Source organism: Carassius carassius, chromosome 9 (assembly GCF_963082965.1).
Source record: "Carassius carassius chromosome 9, fCarCar2.1, whole genome shotgun sequence".
Lineage (NCBI taxonomy): Eukaryota > Metazoa > Chordata > Actinopteri > Cypriniformes > Cyprinidae > Carassius > Carassius carassius.
In genome coordinates this window covers 34,343,869-34,364,323 of record NC_081763.1, presented here as the reverse complement: position 1 = coordinate 34,364,323, position 20,455 = coordinate 34,343,869, and the positions used below count along the sequence as shown (strand labels likewise).

The 20,455-nt window shown below is 36.0% G+C and overlaps 1 protein-coding gene across 2 annotated transcripts in view; it reads right to left on the bottom strand.

Annotated features, from left to right (window-relative positions):
- Window positions 1–18,356, bottom strand: part of LOC132149712 (vitellin-degrading protease-like) — a 48,030-nt gene extending 29,674 nt beyond the window's left edge. The window contains exons 1-6 of one of the 2 annotated variants that reach the window (XR_009435052.1): window positions 18,249–18,356; window positions 17,853–17,873; window positions 17,594–17,759; window positions 17,239–17,507; window positions 8,155–8,300; window positions 5,840–6,402 (exon numbers count right to left, since the gene is read on the bottom strand). Coding sequence is in view for 1 of the 2 variants with exons in the window: in XM_059559122.1 (XP_059415105.1) it covers window positions 6,118–6,402; window positions 8,155–8,300; window positions 17,239–17,507; window positions 17,594–17,759; window positions 17,853–17,873; window positions 18,249–18,303 (942 nt within the window). In the remaining variant the exon portion in view is untranslated. Of the gene's footprint in view, window positions 1–5,652; window positions 6,403–8,154; window positions 8,301–17,238; window positions 17,508–17,593; window positions 17,760–17,852; window positions 17,874–18,248 lie in introns of those variants that run through there. The other variant, XM_059559122.1, reaches the window with a different exon arrangement.
- Window positions 18,357–20,455: the final 2,099 nt, after the last annotated feature.

The following is a 20,455-nucleotide window of genomic DNA, read 5'->3' as shown; positions in this document are numbered from 1 at the left end:
CTGACTTGCCACAATTGTCAAACAAGGATAAGATGGATCTTGAGAGTCTTTTAACAATGGCTGAACTTTCAAGAGCTGTTCAGGAATTGAATCCTGGAAAGTCACCTGGCTTGGACGGTCTCTCAGCCGAGTTTTATAAGACTTTTTGGAACTTAATTGGTCAGGACTTTTATGACGTTTTGATGGAAAGTATTGAAAAAGAGACCCTTCCTCTAAGCTGTCGGAGAGCAGTTTTAACTTTGATCCCCAAAAAAGGAGACCTTGGTTGTTTAAAAAACTGGCGCCCTGTCTCCTTGCTGTGCGTTGATCTTAAGATATTTTCAAAAGCCTTGACCAACAGATTGAAGAACTGTATAGAAACCGTCATTCACAATGACCAGTCTTATTGTATTCCTAACCGAACAATATTTGACAATGTTTTTTTGGTTAGAGACATTATTACAGTGGCAAAAAGGCATAACCTGGACATCGGCCTTCTTTCTCTGGACCAAGAAAAGGCCTTTGATAGGGTGGACCACTCTTATCTATTCAAGACACTTGAGGCTTTTGGATTTGGTCATAATTTTGTGTCCTTTATTGGGCTGATGTATAATGATATTTTTAGCATGTTAAGAGTTAATGGTACATTAACAAGACCCTTTTCAGTGACAAGAGGAATAAGACAAGGGTGTCCTCTATCGGGTTTACTCTATGCTATTTCGATTGAGCCTTTTTTAAGTCTGCTGAGAAAAAGACTGTGTGGCATTGGTGCTTCTGGCTGCCCTAAAGTTCCCCAAGTAAAACTGATAGCATATGCCGATGATGTAACTCTGATTATTAAGAATTCAAATGATGTTGATAATATTATTTCATGTTTGAATACTTTTCAGAAAGCTACCTCTGCATGTATAAATTGGGAAAAATGTACTTCTTTGTTGATGGGAGACTGGCATGGTTCAGGACCTCCTCAGTTGCCAAATCAGTGTAAATGGGCCCATGATGGCTTAAAAGTTCTTGGTATTTATTTTGGAACTGACCAGTACATGGAGAAGAATTGGGAAGGAGTGGTTGACCGGGTTATTGGCAAAATCCAGAAGTGGAAGTGGATTCTCCCACAGCTGTCCTTTAGAGGGAGATGCCTTATAATTAATAACCTGGCAGCTTCAATGCTGTGGCATAAGGTTACAGTGCTAAATACCCCTAAAGAACTGTTACTAAAGGTTCAAAGGCCATTTGTTGAATTCTTTTGGAATGGGAATCATTGGCTTCCTCCTGGGGTTCTCTATCTTCCCGTTTCAGAGGGAGGTCAAGGCCTTATACACGTTGAATCCAAAATTGCAGCAATGAGATTGCAAACATTGCAAAAACTGCTCTACTGTTCAGATGGAAAGCCATGGATTGATTATTGCTTGTATATTCTTAAAGATCTTGGAGGAACAGATCTTGACAGAGAGTTATTTTTAATTGAGAAGCCTTATGTTGAAAATGCGAATTGCTCTCTTTTGAAATTTCATGAATCCATTTTTCATTCATGGAGTTTGTTAAAATTCTCAAGAGTAGATGATGAAAATTATGGGTGTGCAGAACCTCTGTTTTTTAATCCTCTTTTTAAGACACAGTTTTCATTATCGGGTACTGTAATTAAGTTGTTTCTGAATGCAGGAGTAACTAGAGTTATGGACCTGCTCGATACAACAAGAGGTCAGTGGCGAACGGATCAGTCACTTGCTGACCAGGTTGGGATAAGGTCAGTAAGAATGGTGGAAGGGATGGTTAAGAGCTTTAAAGCTTGTTTTCCCCAGTACTAACTTCACTTATAGATTCTGTTTTAATTGATTGTATGGTATTTAAGACTTTTCCAGCATTAAAAGTTGTTCCAAAAAAATTGGAACTTGAAGAGAATACTAATAGTTTCTTGTTAAAGGGGTTTGAATTTTTGGATTTCCAAAGAATGGGGAAGAAAATAATTTACCATATTTGTGCTAAATCCGCACACTTTGACCAACTGAAGGTAAGAATAGACACTAAGTGGAGAGCTTACCTTTCTGTGCCCAGAGATGTAAATCCCTCATGGAGGCTGTTGTACAAACCCCCAGTTCCTAAAAGATGTGGAGATCTACAGTGGAGAATACTTCACAATGTCTTGGCTACAAACAACTTTGTTTCCAAGTTCAATGAAATGGTTTTACCTGAATGTTCTTTTTGTAAGGCCTCTGACACTGTGTTTCATTTATTTTGTGAATGTTCAAGACTGGCTCCACTTTTTGTGCTTTTGGGAACACTAATTACGAAATTGGGATTTTCTTTTACAAATACCCTTTTTATCTTTGGTTGCAAGTATAACCAATCATGTCGTGAAAGGTGTGTACTTGCCAATTTTTTAATAGGACATGCCAAGTTGGCAATCCTGAAAACACATCAATGTAAAAACGTGGGTCAAGATGTTGACTTGTTGCCTCTTTTTAAATCATTGGTAGAATTTAGGGTTGCTGTTGAATTTGCGTATTATAAACAAACTGATAATGTACTTTTTTTCAAAACAAGGTGGGGTGTGAGAGATGCTTTAGTGACAATGAGTGAGTTTGGAGACATGGTTTTTAATTGGTAAAACTGTTCTGGTTTTTTTTTTTTTTGTTTTTGTATTAGTTTTGTCATGTTTTGAAAAAATGGTGTAAATTAAAAGAAGTTTAAAAGTCGAAAAGTCTCTCTCTCTCTTTCTCTCTCTCTCTCTCTCTCTCTCTCTCTCTCCCTCCCTCCCTCCCTCCTTCTCACTTTCTTGCCGCCCTGGCTGAGCTGCCTAGTTCGCCTATAGGCACGCGCCGGCCCTGAGAAGAACTAATAGTAATGAAGAGCCCTGCTCAATGAAAAATAATTAATGATACCTGATGATTCAGCAATACATTAATGAAACTGAGATGATAGCCTACTGTCGTTAGAAAGTGCAATACATTTTATTTTAATCTTTATTTTTTATTGTGTTTTATATATTTGTTTTATTCAATTTTTTTTCTTTATTTCAATGTTTGGATATTTATGAATACTAAATCTTAAAGAAAAGAGATTCTTACACTATCCTGTTATTTACTGTTCTAATAAATCTTCACCTTGAAGCAAAACTTAGGCTATTGTTTTTGCACTGAATTGGAAATGATGATGTTTTTAAAAATACAATGAATTACAAGGCTGTAAGGAATTATATTCTGAGGTTTTAATTACATTTTTTTAATATAGTCGATATAGTTGTGAGGTAAAGTGGGCCGGTCTAAGGCATGAAACTCCAGGGGCCCGTTCTTCGTACATCGCTAACTCAGTTAGCTGGATTTGAATGTTGACGATTTGGCGTGATCTTGGATCGTTTGGTTCTTCGAAGCTCATCCCGGAGCTGCTGTCATAGCAACAGGTCCGTAAGCTTAAACCTGCTCGGGAGCAGCTTATTTCATGTAAACAGGATTAGATCGCTTCTTTTCAACCAGAACTGATACTCAAAATATGACTGCTACCACCGCTACTTTATTACAAGAGTATCGTACTGATCCAGGGACAATAATTTAAAATAATAATCATTAAAAAATTTTTTTTAAATAATACAAAAATGCTGTGTAGTCCATAACAGCCTACTATAGACACAGCCAGTTTTACTCACTGAAATATTTATTTGTCATAAAAGTATTACTTCATAATTGTATTAGAGTCTTACACACATGCTATACAGATAATAGAGTCGTGCATTATTTTGGGTGATGACTGCTATTATAAGAGTGGCTTGATGGAGCGCAGGAGATGCAGATAACATGATATTGACCCTTAAGAAACTTTCATTAATGCTGTCACGTAACAAATCTGTCCAAATATAAAATGAAATGAATAGATAATTTCTACACTGAAATAAAAATGTAAAGACTGCACAACTATTATAAATTGCGAATCTAAATAATTGGGAATCATGAAAAAAATTCTAAAAAAATAAAAACATGCATCTATTATCTGTTTCATGTATCTATTATAACATTTATGTAGTTTTGTTTGCTTGGCTGTTTCCTTATAAAAGTCCAGAAATTTGTCAAGTTTTTCATCAGGTGTCGTTTTAAATTATATGACGTCATTACATTGCCGTCTTGCCACAAGCCAATCGCTGCACTGCTGATCATGGTTTCGAGTATCGATACATATCCCCCTTTAGCCAACACATGAACGCGCAATTATCTCAGATAACTCAATCCGGCGATACTAATCATACACAACAGGTGTGTTCGAAGAACCCAATTAGCCGGATCATGATTAGCACGATGATATCATCTTGGATGTGTCCTTTGATCTCGGATGTAATATGCGACATACGAAGAACGGGCCCCTGGGCTGAAAACGAGTCCCAATCCGGCTCTGATGTCACATTACGTAACCAGCTAGCACCAGGGATAATTTTTGTTATCATTTGTCATTGAAAAGTTAGGCTATATGTTAGGTTATATGATAATCTGATTAGTAAACCATTTCAAAAATGTTTGATGTAAAAAATAATTTCTCCATTATAGTTAAACTGCAAAATCAAACAAACAGTTGACCTAACATAAATAAATAAAGACAACCTATTGAACTCGATCAACTTAAATTAACTTAATTAGCAAACGAAATATATAAACATATAATCTGAATAAAAGTCAATCTACTTAATTTTTTAAAAGGTGTTAAACAACCAAAGACACTTAGAATTTTGCACTGCTTAACATCTATAATAATCCTATATATATAATAATAATAATATAATGTATAATAATATATATATATATATAGACAAAATTAAAGTATATTGTTCTTCTACATAGTATATGTACACAGTTTAATTTCTCTTTCTTACCATCCCTGTTACTGTTGCTTCAGCAGAGCGCTCATTTTCAAAACTGAAACTAATAAATTATTTGCGGAGCACCATGTCGCAAAACAGACTGGCAATTCTTTCCGTAATTTTTTTTTTGTATATGGGCCCGGGACTGACTTGCTACGCCACTGATGAAGGCCATATTACTAAAGCTGTCCACACGGTGGAGCCACAGGATAGCAAATCCGGCAAGATCTCAGTTTAAGAAATGTGAAAATTGTTCAATAAATAGACTTACAGTATAGTAAGAAAAGAACAATTGCATATGAATGGTGTTCAAGTATGGGGTTGTGCTAAAAATGCTTTGTGCTTTGTACCTAGTTACTAACACTACAAATATGGGCCCTGACACCATCCTACATTTGATCTTATGATCATTTCTCAATTGTGCGCACAGGTTATTCAGAGAATGAACATACACACAAAAAGCATACATATACCTCTCTTTCAAATTTGAAATGTATAAATCTATAGTGCACAGTTAGATGTTTTTGAAAGAAGTCTCTTCAGCTCAGCAAGACTGCATTTATTTGAAAAATAAAAAAAATAAAATCATATTCAGTAATATTATAAAACATTATTGTAATTTACAATACCTATTTTCTACATGAATATATTGTAAGACATAATTTATTGCTATGATCAAAGTAGTTGTGTTGCTTCATATATTTGTGGACACAGCTGTTTAAAGGTTTTTTTAGTCATTAATATGTTTATTCAGCAAGGATGCATAGATTGATCAAAAGTGACAGTAAAGGAATGTATAATATTACAAAATATGTATGAAATATTAAGCCTTTTTCACTTTTTATTATTACTTTGTCTTCATCAATGAATCTTAAAAAACCTGTATCAGGCTTTACATAAAAATTTTAGGACAGTATGAAAGTGAGAGAGAGACGGCAAGAGAAAATACACCAAGTCAGTTCCTTCCTTTGTGTTTATTCTGTTTAGACAGTGTGATTACAGCATAGTTATACTCACATTTTCAACAACTAATGCAGAGCTTCAGAACCTATGTTGGTAATCATACATATACACCAAAAACTGATTGTTTTTGTTATTTAAAAAAAGGACAGAAGCATGCTGAACTTAATTATTCTCTTATAATGTCAAAAAGAGCTTATCAAGAATAGTACATTAAAAAAAGAATAAATGACAAATCTAACGATTCAATGGCTGTTTCTCATATTTATGAGAGCATGTACAGCAGAACTGTCCTCTTCATCAATCAAACCTGAGGGTTACTGTTCAAGACATCTTTAAGAAGTGAAAAAAAGGGAGAAAGGAATGAGGGAGACTGTGAGAGAAAGGGGGAGTAAGAGGAGGCTGGGAACGCTTCCGAAGTTGGAGTTGGATGTTTGAACGAATTGAACAAATCCAGGCGGGTTGGTACCCGTGAAAGACTTGATCCAGTCCTGATACTCAGAGACTCTGGCGTACACACCAGGATATCTGGGGTCAGCACATCCTTCTCCAAAACTCACAACGCCAGACTGAATCCACAGGGAGCCATTCTTGCTGACCATTGGACCTCCAGAGTCTCCCTGTATTGACAAACATTCAGCATTTATATCTCTGACAGTATACAGTGAACAACTGTTATAGATATAAGTATGCATTAGTGTAGTGCAATAGTTCAGTGTTAAAAGTATGCCAGCTGTGCCTTTTTCAATTGTTTACATTGGGAGTGCTGAGCATTTTTCTCTGGTCACAGAGTGTTGAAATCTGTTCAGTTTTGCGAAAACCAAGTGTTCGACACGCATCCTAAAAATGAAGCTAAAACATTTTGATCATATTTTCCTGGTTGCTGGCTGCTGTAAAGGTCCCAAATTACATTTCAAATATTTTTTTCTTTCCAAATATGGTTTCTTTCATTTTAAGTAGTTCCTATATCACACCAATGTATGTGTAAGTATGCTTATAAATTTGCTATTAAGTTTCAGCCCAACGTAGTTATCATTGTTTTTTTTTTTAAAGAGTGTGTTAGTAATATGTACCTATAGGCGGGTGCACAATGTCATCACACAGACATTAAAATATAAATAAATAAAGGACTAAAATGTAAAAAATGTCATCATGGATAGTCTTTGCATGTATCAGACTTACGCACATAAGCAGACCCGTTCCATCAGAGAAGCACTCAGTTTTTCCGCATGCAAATTCCACCATGTAAATAGCAAATCTGCCATGACGCGAACGCAACAGGATTTTAAAAGGAATAGGAAATGAGACTATGATTGGTTTATGGGACATTACGGCCAAAACACACCCATTAATCATTAAGAGAATAGGGGCAACCCTTTTAGACCAAGTAATTAAAGGGTTAGTTCACCCAGATAGCAAATTTATGTAATTAAATAACTTACCCTTATGTTGTTTCAAACCTGTGAGACCTCCGTTTATCTTCAGAACACAGTTTAAGATATTTTAGATTTAGTCCGAGAGCTCTCAGTCCCTCCATTGAAGCTGTGTGAACGGTATCAGGGTGTACGGTCATCAAAGTAGTCCATGTGACATCAGAGGGTCAGTTAGAATATTTTGAAGCATCGAAAATATATTTTGGCCAAAAATAGCAAAAACTACGACTTTATTCAGCATTGTCTTCTCTTCCGTGTCTGTTGTGAGAGAGTGTTCATTTTCGGTGTTCATCTTCAGTTCTCTCTTCACAGCAGTTCAGTCAGTGTACTGTTTGAGTAAATGAATTACTCCGGGATATTGGTTTGTTTGAACTCAGAGGGAGTGTCAGCCACATTAAAAAAAAAGTTAACAGCTTAAATCATTTGTGGATTAATGCGTATTAGAGATGCGAACCGTTTAAAATGATTCAGTTCGATTGGTGAACTGAATGATTCGTTCGCGAAGTGGATATCCAGCTGCTTTGTTTTGAACTCTCTCACAACAGAAACGGAAGAGAAGACAATGCTGAATAAAGTCGTAGTTTTTGCTATTTTTGGACCAAAATGTATTTTCGATGCTTCAAATAATTCTAAAAGACCGTCTGATGTCACATGGACTACTTTGATGATGTTTTTCTTACCTTTCTGGACATGGACAGTAGACCGTACACACAGCTTCAATGGAGGGACTGAGAGCTCTCGGACTAAATCTAAAATATCTTAAACTGTGTTCTGAAGATGAACGGAGATCTCACGGGTTTGAAACAACATAAGGGTAAGTTATTAATTACATAAATTTGCTATCTGGGTGAACTAACCCTTTAAGAAATTAGACTGGCAGTGTAAAGTTTGCAGGTGAGATTTGCTTTGGATTAAAAAGGGTTTGAATGAATAACTTACCTGACATGAATCTTTTCCTCCCTGATTTAACAATCCAGCACAAACCATATTGCCCGTAATTGTGTACATCCCTTCATAAGCTTTAGCACAGGCACTGTTATTCACAACTGGTATCATCACCTGCTGCAGTATGTCAGGAACGCTGCCTGTGACACAGATCAGAGGACAAATATTATAGTTTTAAAAAACATTTCTAGGTAAACTGTTGAGTTCCCTTTCAAGGGAACTTTGAACTGTGTCCTCTAGGGGTCGCTATGTTGAATAGGTCGCTATGTGTGTGTGTGTGTGTGTGTGTGTGTTAGTTATTTGATTCAGAAGATGTTGTGTGCACTTCTGTATTTGTCCTCATTGTTGTACTGGTTTGATGTTAATATTATGGTAAAAATTGTTAATACCCCAGGAAGAATAGCTACTGCTTAATGGAGTAGCTAATGGGGATCTAAATAATAAACAAAAATAAACAAACTGTTCTGTTTGAAGCGTGCATCTGAAAGAACTGGTAAGAGCGATCTTTCTCTGTCTATTATGGCGACTACTAGCAAGCATTTAGACAATGTGTGCATCCGTGTCGGCATTATTTGACACCCGATGACACACACAATCTTTGCGTCATTTGTTTGGGTAAAGAGTACGCACGTGATGTCTTTGAGGATGTCATTGTGAATGTTTTATTCAATGAAAAAGCTCTGTTCTTGTTCGGGAAAAAAGGCAGCCATCTGCTTCACACGGTTCAGGAGAATGAGCTTGTGAGAATTACAGGTGGATCTGTCTGAATGGTTTAGAGAGGGACTTTTGGGCTCGTAATGGCGGCAGACGAGAGAGAGCCTCAGGAGGATGATGTTATACAGTAGGTGGACAACCTAAATGGGGATTACCGCCGACACGGTGCCGCGGCGTTAACTGCAAGTCAGTCGCGTGTTAAAATCATTCGCGAAACTACCACCAGGTGGCGCAAAGGGACGGATTGCGAAATGAATGTAATTGTAAAATTAGATAAAAGGAGGAAGTAAAACAACAATAACATTGTAACAAAGAATTTACAATTTGTTAATTTCAAAATGTAGGATAGTCTTAGGCTACAGTCTACTCGTCAAAAATTTAGAGACCTTACCTAACCCAAAAGTTTGGGTAAGGTAAGTTTGACCTTACCCAAACTTACCTTATGTTTTGCTTTAAATTATTATTATATTTTGTTTGTTTATAGCTAAGTCTATATTATTATATACTGCAATTATATTTATCCATTAAAAATTATATATTTTTAATTCTTGTTTTGTTCTGATATATTTGTTAAATTTAAAGGATTTTTTGTAAAGTGAAGGGAACTAAAAATATCCTGTTGGTACATTGTAACATTATTAGGCCAGCCGTTATGTCTAAATGTAATAAAATGCAACTTATACTTGAATTATATAATATAAAAAAAAGTGCAGCAAACGAAAATAGGTGATTAATCCGTTAAAATTCAACCTATACACGACTCATATATTTTTTCCTCTCACAAACTTATTTTTTTTTTTACGTGTTTAAAAAAATAAATAAAATAAAAACATGCAGCAAATGAAAATAGGCGATTAATCTGTTAAAATTTGTTACTCTAGGTTAATTCACTTCACGCGCTCTGGCGCAGATCCGTCTCCCAAGTTGCTCAGCTGTGGACGATTTAAAAATGTTTGATATAAAGGTTGCTGTCCCATTTTATACAGGAATTGTTCATTTAAAAAATCTAATTATATTGTTAGTTCGAATTATATTGTTAACACAAGTTCATTTATAATTATAATATATTATTAATTATTATTTAATAATTACATTATTAAAAATAAATTATTTCTATGAATTAATGATATGTTATCATGTTTATTCTTGTAGAAAATAAGGGGACAAATAAGGGACGATCCAAATATTTGTTTTGGTTCACCTGTTTATGTAGGCTACAATTATTCAAAAATAAATAAATAAATAATAAAATAATGTCACAAAAAAATGCCATCGGCCTGAGTAAATTTGACCATTATAGAATTGTGACTTTAAAGGTTAGTGATTTAGGAGGTGAAAATTCTGTGAAATTACAAATGGCATGGATTTGAGATTATAACAGTTGAAGGTTTATGAAACGTTAGCCAATAAAGCATTTTTTAAACAATGGAACTTAAAGTTGTGAACTAAAATATTATTTCAACCATACAGCCTTTGAATAAATAAAATGCATACTTTTCATAACATGTCATTATTCATAAAATGCATAACATTTCTGGTGTTTGGATTTGTACTTCAATATAATGAGCTCTAAGTTTAAGAATAGCCCTAGACTGGTTCTCTCTCTCTCTCTCTCTCTCTCTCTCTAATGTTGGGCTCATGATCAATATGTTTTTTTTATATATACACTAAAATAGGTTGGTTGTCTTAACATTATAATAATAATTTCATATAGGCTAATCTAGATTTATATATGGAATAAATAGCATAATACTAAATTAATATGTCTCATATAGCCTATTGAAATCAAGTTATTATTATAATTTCATAATTTTATTAAATTTATTTTTATTATCCAGACAGGCCTGGACCCATTTATCACTCGAGCGTCAGACGCGAATTCGCTTCGAATGGCTGAATGCACAAAAAGCACCAAATAAAATTACTAGAGCGAGACTCTCTCACCTCTTTCGCGCGAACTGGACGCGTCTATCGGGGACCTCTAGACGTTCACCAACACAACATGGAAATCACTCGCTCCAGATGCTCAATTCGAGTACCCCCTGAATAGCTGATATGTTATGTTGTGTTACTTAAAATAAATGTTTAAATAGCATTTATTTTTGTATTGTGTTATATGTGTATGCTATAAGTGGTGTTAAAAATGATTCTGCACATTAATGAGCCAATGTGTTATGATGTGGGATGTGGTCGGTTGCTGTGGGCCTGAAAGTCCAGGGCCACTTTTTGGTCCCAGTCCGCCCCTGCTACCAGCTTTCAATCGCTCTCAATGAGCCGCGGCATGGCAACAGATTACTCAATAGAGAGAATAAACTGAAATTGTAAAGGCAGCAAATAAACACTCGCAATTTTACCTTCGCGGGAACGTTTTTATAAAGTATTATTCTGGTTGAGTAACAATTGTTACACTTTTGAATCATGAATTAATCATCTCATAGGCCTATTACAAATGTAGACTTGGAATTAAGCCTTTCCCCCATTTTTATTTGATTCACGGGACCGGACACCAGTTATCTGGTTTTAAATAAATCAATAAAAAACAACGGATAATGAGTCTGACATGAAATTTAAGGTTCCACTTGAAATTAAAGGCCTGCTTATTGGAAATTCCAGGTTTCAATACATTTTCAGACCTTAAAGATCGAAAATTTAATTTAAGACGTTTCAAGACTTAAGGACCCGTGGGGAGCCTGTTAATAAAACATGAACACAATTGTTAGGCAAATCTTTTTATTGTGTTTATTATTTATTGTGGTTCACTGCCTCATCAAAAAAAAACAGAAATGTCAGGCCACTGTTCTGTGAAGTGCTGTTCCACACTGGCTTTATCATGTACCAAAAAGACATGGCTCTCCTTTCATTAGATAATTGTATTATTTTTTAATAGGCTATGTTTCAAATATGACCCTACTTTTTTCAGGCCTACTACACAAACAATTTCTCAGTCTCTCTCTTTTTCCAAAGTGACAGAAAAAAATCTCTCACTTTTGACCCAAGCAGGTGTTACTTTATGTGTATGTATAAATTTTTTAATTGTTTCTAAATAAATATCCTTGGGAAATTTGGCCCAAAGTAATCTGTGATAAACCGTATACGCTACTATGTTTCATCTGTTTATTTATTATTGTCAAAATAATCCAGCAATGATGTTTTTAAGGCTAACTTGTATGCCAGATATCCAGGAATTATTAACCGTATTTCCACTGTCTGGCCATGCGCGAGCGAGGGCTAATCAGCCCAAATTAGTAACTTGAGCGCTTACATTATACCATTGAGCACCACTGTTGGGAACGTTACTTTAAAAAAGTAATTAGTTATAGTAACTCACTACTTGTTCCAAAAAGTAACTGAGTTAGTAACTGAATTACTCTATAATAAAAGTAACTTGTTACCAGGGAAAGTAACTATTTGCGTTACTGTAAAAAACAAAAAGTTGCTATATGTCAAAGAATTTTTTTTTTTTAGCAGTTTTCACAAGTCAGTTGAAATAAGTAGAACAGACAGGTGTTCGTACATAACTTTCGAGATTTATTGCACGTCAACAGACAGCAAGAGTTTTATCCTGCACTCTTTGTAAGAAAAGTGTTTTTGGCCACTAGCTTTGTAGATGCGTGTGTCACACATTACATGCACGTTCTTGCCTTTGACTACAATGAATTTGAAGTAGTGCTTATATCTCCACCTTGAAAATGCGTTGTAACGACGGGAAAAGTAATTAGTTAGATTACCCCGTTACTGAAAAAATAACGTTGTTACCTTACGCCGTTCTTTTAAACGCTGTTATTCCAAACACTGTTGAGCACTTACCAATAGTGTGCGGCTGCACGCGCACGTGTCTTTTCGCGATCACGGAGTAGATTGAAAGGCTATAGTTTGAAAGGCGGAGGGTAGCACGGAATAAAATACCCGTCCGGGCCTTAATATCCTCCAACTGAGAGTTTCTATAGTCAAACGGCACAACCTGATATTTATCTGTATTTCTCAAAGAATAACACGCGTTATGATCCGCATCAACTCCATTGCAATCGACCACTTCAAATCACTTCAATTAGGCTTAGTCCAAAAATCTTGATAAGTTCTCATATGTTCACGTCTCATTGCTTTACAGAGAATAATCATTTCTATAAATGTGTTCACTAAATTATGTGCTCTCAAGTGTTTTCAGCGCTCTCTCCACTGCTATCACAATAGGAATAACATCAAAATGAAAAATAAAAAGAAAGACAAACAAAACATTTAGGTCTATTTATTTAGCTAGAACTAGCTAGACTCGTTTGAATAAAGGATTCAACTCTCTCATTAAGATAAAGACGTAGTGCCACCTACTGGCGGTGTTAGTTTCATAGTTAAGAAGACGTTTAATTTTTTTTCAATCATTTCATATTTCTACATTATATTTTTTTACATTAAAAACATTAATCTCTCAACACAATTTATGCAATTATAATTAGCTGTGTAAATCCACATGCCATTACTAAACAGCCTGTGTCAATCCAAAAATTGATACAGACTTCAGTTTACTTGGTCATGATAGCCATACACTGTGTCTTTGCATTCTGACTGAATTTGTTGACTAAATAAAAGAATCTGACATAAGAGGACAGATAGCTATGACAATGAATTTAAATATACAGTTTTCTCTTTCTCTTGGTTTTGATCTTCTCTCAACCGAGTGAGCACATCCTGCATTATATTGAATTATAATGATGATGTAATATTAGCCCACCGCTATACTTTGAATAAAGGCATGTTGCATATTGCTTGTTCTAGGAACCTCAAAGCATATTTAAATTTGTGTGTAATTTGTGCTACTCCATCATGATGTTTGTAGCGTAAGTAGGGCCCAAACATAAACTCTAACCCCCGGCCTCCTATGTCCTGCCCCCTAAATCCTGTATGTGCATACAGGCCTTAAATAACAAATAGACATTATAAAAAAAATATATATTATTGCTAAGAATTTAAGTTAATAAAAACATCTAAAACAAAGAATAAATGTATTTTTTTATTTGTATGATTACAACTGTCAATGCGTGAACATGTTTACATTTAGGCTATTTCAATAGATTTTTTCAGTCAGTGAAGCCAAATAATTTCATAGACTATTAATTATAATAGTCTAATTAAAATATAGACTATTAATTTTACAGGCCAAAAAATACAGTGTTGCGAAAACTCTTATTTTGAAAAACAATGACCAATCAGAATTAGCACCACCCTCAGGACCCAAACGGAATATCAAGTGGTTTTTCTGATTTCCATGCAAGAACACAAGTCAGCACAGCATATCCGCCAAAAGCAACCTGCAGCCATGCTCGTTGCTCGACTCGCCAAGCATTACTTTTGTAGGTCGCATGGCAGTAAATAATACAATGATATGACCATGCAGTCAATACAGATTTAATAAAAACATTAAAAACAAGCAGGGCTGAAACATAACCCATTAAAAAACGCATGCCAGGTCTACACCGGACACGAGTGGCGCGATCCAACAAAAGACAACAGAACCCAGTGATGGATACCCTGGACACGATCCCCATCAGTGAACTGATGCTCGTTCTGTTTATGACGAAATGTACTGACACTGCGTTCAGATGAGTTGACACTATAGTGTGATGTCCTCAAGTTTAGACACACTTTTAGCGCAATGGGGCATGGATGACAACTCTTGCGTCCCGTGTAGACACAGAGAGTGACTGATCTATTTACAAATAAGTTATATAAGAAAAAAAAAACCTAAACCAGCGGCATAACGAGAAGGAAATATAGACAAGAAATATATATTTCCCCTTGCTCTGTCCTCCGTCCATGACACTGCCTCACTGCAGTTTTAATCTGAACAGCTCTTAACGCTGAGTGGATGATTAGATGCATGATGGGCTAGTATTAACAAATAAAATAATAATAATAAAATAAAATAAAGGTCTTTCCAGAATTAAGGTAATAACATTACTGTTTTTTTTTATCATCTTGTCTCAGTTATAAATTTGACTGGTAAATAAATGATAAAGAACTATATTAAAACTTGTTTTGAAAAATGTCTTTGTCATTTGAATATTGATTTTAAAATCGATTTAAATCATAAATCAGATTTATTTTAGGCCATATGCTACTAAAAGCAAGTAAGGAAGGCTCCCTTTAAAATCACTTAAGTTGTCAATTAATAAAGCTCTTTTTTACATCGTGTGCATTTTATTGATTATAATGAGATAACTTGAGTTTAATCGTGAGGACATTTACTTAATCCATCCATTCTTTAGAGTTTCAAATAGTTAGCTAAATCGTGCAGGTTTAATTTATTCGTTTCTTGTTTTAGGCTAATTAGGCCTAAATAATGGGAATGAAGTTATACAGTGCTTCACGTTTAAACATGCAACAATTTCTTAATCAGTGTACAGACAAATGTCTTTTTCCCAAGAAGTTATCTGTCAAAATAAAGGACAGGTAACGAATAACAAAAGCGCATGTTGTTTTATTAAAGGAATTTTAAAATAGAAATTAAAATATAGGCATAATATATGAAAATATGGACATTTTATTAATCCATGTAGCCTACCCTTCTAAAATAGGCTACCACCTTTAATGCTCCGATGCAAAGTAAACCACAATTTATTTTGAATAATATAACACATAATTAATATAATATAAATAATACTGAACACCTTTTAAATGTGTCAAATCTAAAATATGGTTTAATACCATGTAGCTTAGAGAAAATATAAGCACAGGCTCAGGCACAGGCTTGACATTTATCCTGCTTGAATTCGTTCTAAGAAATGCACATAACTTCGTAAGTACCAAACTTCCATATGTGAATATTAAATATTAATTATATATAATAATTTAACTATAGTGTTTTTCTTTCATTTTCCGTGACTGAAGCCATCAAATGTAACACATCAGTGAGGCAAAACTGACGTCTATTAGCGAAAATGTGCTGTGATGCGCTTGTTTGATAACTTGTGGTTAAAGCGCCACTCAGCGGTCAAAAGCTGCAAATGCACTTTACAAACGCCGCAGCGGCGGTACCCGCGATGGTAGAACTGGTGTTTGGGATGGCCACCTACTGTATCTATAACACTTTCTGATACTGAGGTTAGTGCTCTGCTGTGTTTTTACCCAGGAAAAGCAGGAAATATTTGAGGATGGTGTAGAAGCTGAGGCTGAGCTTTCTCAATCCTCTTGCCCTGCGTATGTAGAGCTGTTGGAGGTTATGGATCGCACCACGACAAAGTTGGACCTGCCATGAAAATGCGCTAACAAGATGACACAGTGAGGCCGTCTTGATAAGCATTATCTTTCTGACCATAGCCCTCCAGCTCAGGTGAGCCTTCAATTTATGCCTGATCTCCATACAGAGATCAAAAAGAAATGAAAGAGGCCGTTTTCTTCTCGCATCCATCGGTTTTGTGCATAAGAGTTATGCCGACATCGAGGCAATGCACGAAAACAGCTCTGAGAGTATGCCCCCTGTAGAAAGAGCTTTCTTTCTGCGTAAGAGACATCCTCTCTTAATCTCCCTCCTTGCCATCTAAGCCCCTTCAAGAAATACATCTGGCTTAAATGGCAAGGCATACACGGCATACATTTATTCTATTTGAATAAATTTTTAGCATCATTACTACAATCACATGATCCTTCAGAAATCATGCTAATATTCAGATTTGCTGCTCAAAAAAAGTAATTATTATTATAATGTTGAAAACAGCTGAGTAGAATTGTTTCAGGTTTCTTTGATGAAAATAAAGTTCAGAAGAGCAGCATTTATCTGAAATATAAATGTTTTGTAACATTATGAATGTCTTTATCAATTTAAAACAGTTTTGTTAAATAAAAGTATTAATTTATGTAATTCCCATTTTTTATACCACGTTGGAGTTATATACTGATTTTCGGCCATGGACCTCCTGGATTAGCCTTGGCCACCCACTGGCCACCCCATGTATAAAGCTCTAGCTCTGCCACTGCTAACAATTAAGTTGGGTATGTAGCTTAGGCCTTTTTGGCTGTAAGGGGTACAGTCACAGACAGCTGTCTAAACGTCCCAGGGCAACTCCCACGGAAATGGTAGAGTTGGTTGGTACTTAGTGTTCGCCATGATTCTGGCCTGCACTCCCCTCAGCATGGTGGCGTGGGTATACTGTTCCCCATAGCGACCCCTAGAGGATGTAGTTCGAAGTTCCCTTGAAAGGGAACGTCTCAGGTTACGAATGTAATCATGGTTGAGTAGGGAATGAGACACTGCGTCCTCTAGCTCCCTGCCATGCTTCAGGTGAAGAAGTGAATGACGTGTTCTCCCGGTGCCTGTTTATAGTCTCGGCATTAGTGATGTCAGAGTTAACTGGCAAGTAAATGTTTACTCACCTCCAGATTGTAGTCTGCCCCATCCAGTGACCCAGCTCTCTGTCCCTCCTCCAAACACACTCCCAGTCGCTGCCAGACAGACCGGCTTAATGTAATCAGAGAAAGTCACAGAGGAGGAGAGCTGGACCAGAGCTATATCATTGTCATTAGAATCACTATTATAGTTAGGATGGTTAATGACTTGACTCGCTGTCCTGGACACCTCATAAGGGTTTGAGCCGGACTGGCTCAGACGACCGAAGTACATCACAACTTTAGACAATACAATACTGCAAATAGAGAGACTCTGGTTTAATCCCACTATTATAAATATACAAGTATATCTTAATCTTTATTTAAGCATTAAACTTCATACCTCTGGAAGCAGTGTGCTGCAGATAACACCCAGTCTTTATTGATGAGAGTCCCGCCACAGTTATGACTTAACCCGGAGAGATAAATGCTGACCTGCCACGGCCAAGCTCCTGCCGCCGCATCCTCCCCTCCAACAATCTTGTTATTGAGAGGGGCTTGACCGCATACTGACGACAGAAAGACAGATTTCCCTCTTAAAACGCCTCTCAGATACAGAAGATTCACAATCTGTGAGTTTTGGAGTCATCATGAAAACTTACCATCTAACTGGCAGAGTGAGCCTGTGTAAAAGACAACAACAAAGACAAAGTAAGCAGACAATCATTCAGACAGAGCTGATGAACTGGTTTGTGTAGTTCTCCTGTTGCATCAGTGCTTGTGCAATTTGCATGAAAATAAGAGAATAGAATATTTCACCTAAATAATGTGGTTTCTGGTCTTAGCCAAAATACATGTAAATGATTTCACATTCATGACACATCTACAAAACCAGTTTCAAGCATTAAAGTGTAAGTCTTCAGATCCAGCTTTTATCATGAGAAACATAAAATTTCAAGTGTCTTTACAATGAAATTAAATGGCTTGTCAGTTAATTAACAATTAAATTATTAAATGTACATTTAATTTTATGTTGTAGATTTTCTGTAAGCTCTCACCTGTTATGTAGAGAAGTGTGATTACAGAAACACTCAAAGCGCCGTTGAACTTCATCCTTCTGCTCTGCTCTCTGATCTGACTGTTTCTTGACCGTCAGCTTTCTGATGTGATGGAAAACAAGAACTGCCACATACATCAAGAGTTCCCTGTCTCCACCCCAACAGTACATTAATCTCTGACTCATATTTTTTTGGCAAAAAAAAAAAAAAAGACTTCTCCTGAGCTTTTCCGTGGCGTCCTTTGTGGATGTGGGTGGGCTATATCATTACCACTTTACTAAAGTTGATTTTTTTCCCCAAAATGTTTGAAATCCTTTAATAAAAACAGCTGAAAAAATCAGCCACATTAAAAAAAGTTAACAGCTTAAGTCATTTGTGGATTAATGCGTATTGGAGACGCGAACCATTTCAAACGTTTCAGTTTGATTTGGTGAACTGGTTCAAGAAGATCCGGTTACATCGAATGATTCCTTTGTACACTGCAGTGTTTTGAACTCTTTCACAACAGACCCGGAAAGGGGAGACAATGCTGAATAAAGTCGTAGTTTTTGCTATTTATTTTCGATGCTTCAAATAATTCTAAAAGACCGTCTGATGTCACATGGACTACTTTGATGGTGTTTTTCTTACCTTTCTGGACATGGACAGTAGACCGTACACACAGCTTCAATGGAGGGACTGAGAGCTAACGGACTAAATCTAAAATATCTTAAACTGTGTTCTGAAGATGAATGGAGGTCTCACGGGTTTGTTACCCTCTGATGTCCATGTGAGGGTCAGAGGGTCAGTTAGTCAGTTTTTCTTAACCATCGAAAATACATTTTGGTCCAAAAATAGCAAAAACTACAATTTATTCAGCATTGTTTTCTCTTCAGTGTCTGTTGTGAGCACGTTCACTGCTGTGTATGATATCCAGTTCGTGAATGAATCATTCGCTGTAACCTGATCTTCTTGAACCAGTTCACCAAATCGAACTGAATCGTTTGAAATGGTTCGCAGAGGACCACCACCATGGAGTCGATGGCACAGGAGAGCAAGTCTGGTCAGGTGGAACTGAAACAGAAAACATAAAAAGGTTAATGGCGGCCTCCGTGGCCGTGATAAGAGGGTAAGAGAACTCCCAAACGGCCTCCATAGCCATGACAGTGACAGAGTTTATGGGCACTCCAGCTAATGATCGTGACAGTAGCCTAAACGAGTCATGGGTGCAGTTATTGGATAGCATTATATTGTTGACAGATTGGAGATTAATCCTATTAAAAATGCTGCTACAATTAAAACCATTACTTTAAAATACATTTTAAACATTTAAAATGTATTTAAATAATTTCAGCAGCATGTAGATCCCTGTTTATGTCAGACAGTGGCTACAGCAGCGTGGACAGTTGCTTATCGCTCACATAATGTACCATCTATAATAAAAGGGAAACATATGACATTATGAAAAATATGTAGTTTTAACAGGAAAAATATGTTGTGTTAATGACATAATTATATCGTTTTTACAACAAAATCTCGTTATTAAGAGAAAATGTCGTTTCAGTGAGAAAACATCTAGTTTTTATTAGAAAATATGTTGTTTTAACAAGAAAACAAAGATGTAATTTTAACGAGAAAGGATGATATTCAAACGATCTCATTATATTCATTTATTCTGCAATTACAAGGTGTTTCTAAAAACATCCTCAATGATTGCACCCTGATATTCTCCTAAAATAATGTGACTAACTGGAAACTACTGACTTACTGGAAAGTCAACCGGTTTTACCTGTCATGTGTCTGTGGAGAAACTGCAGCGATCATCCACATCTTGTGAAAAATTCCACTTTCATGCTTCTAATTCTTGTCAAATGGTCATAAATGAGTAATTTTCATTTTCATATAACACCAGACCTGAAGTGCTGTTAACAGAAGAATCTTTAAAGATGTTTGACTGTTCTGGTATAAGTCAAGTCAAGTCACCTTTATTTATATAGCGCTTTAAACAAAATACATTGCGTCAAAGCAACTGAACAACATTCATTAGGAAAACAGTGTCAATAATGCAAAATGATAGTTAAAGGCAGTTCATCATTGGATTCAGTGATGTCATCTCTGTTCAGTTAAATAGTGTCTGTGCATTTATTTGCAATCAAGTCAACGATATCGCTGTAGATGAAGTGTCCCCAACTAAGCAAGCCAGAGGCGACAGCGGCAAGGAACCGAAA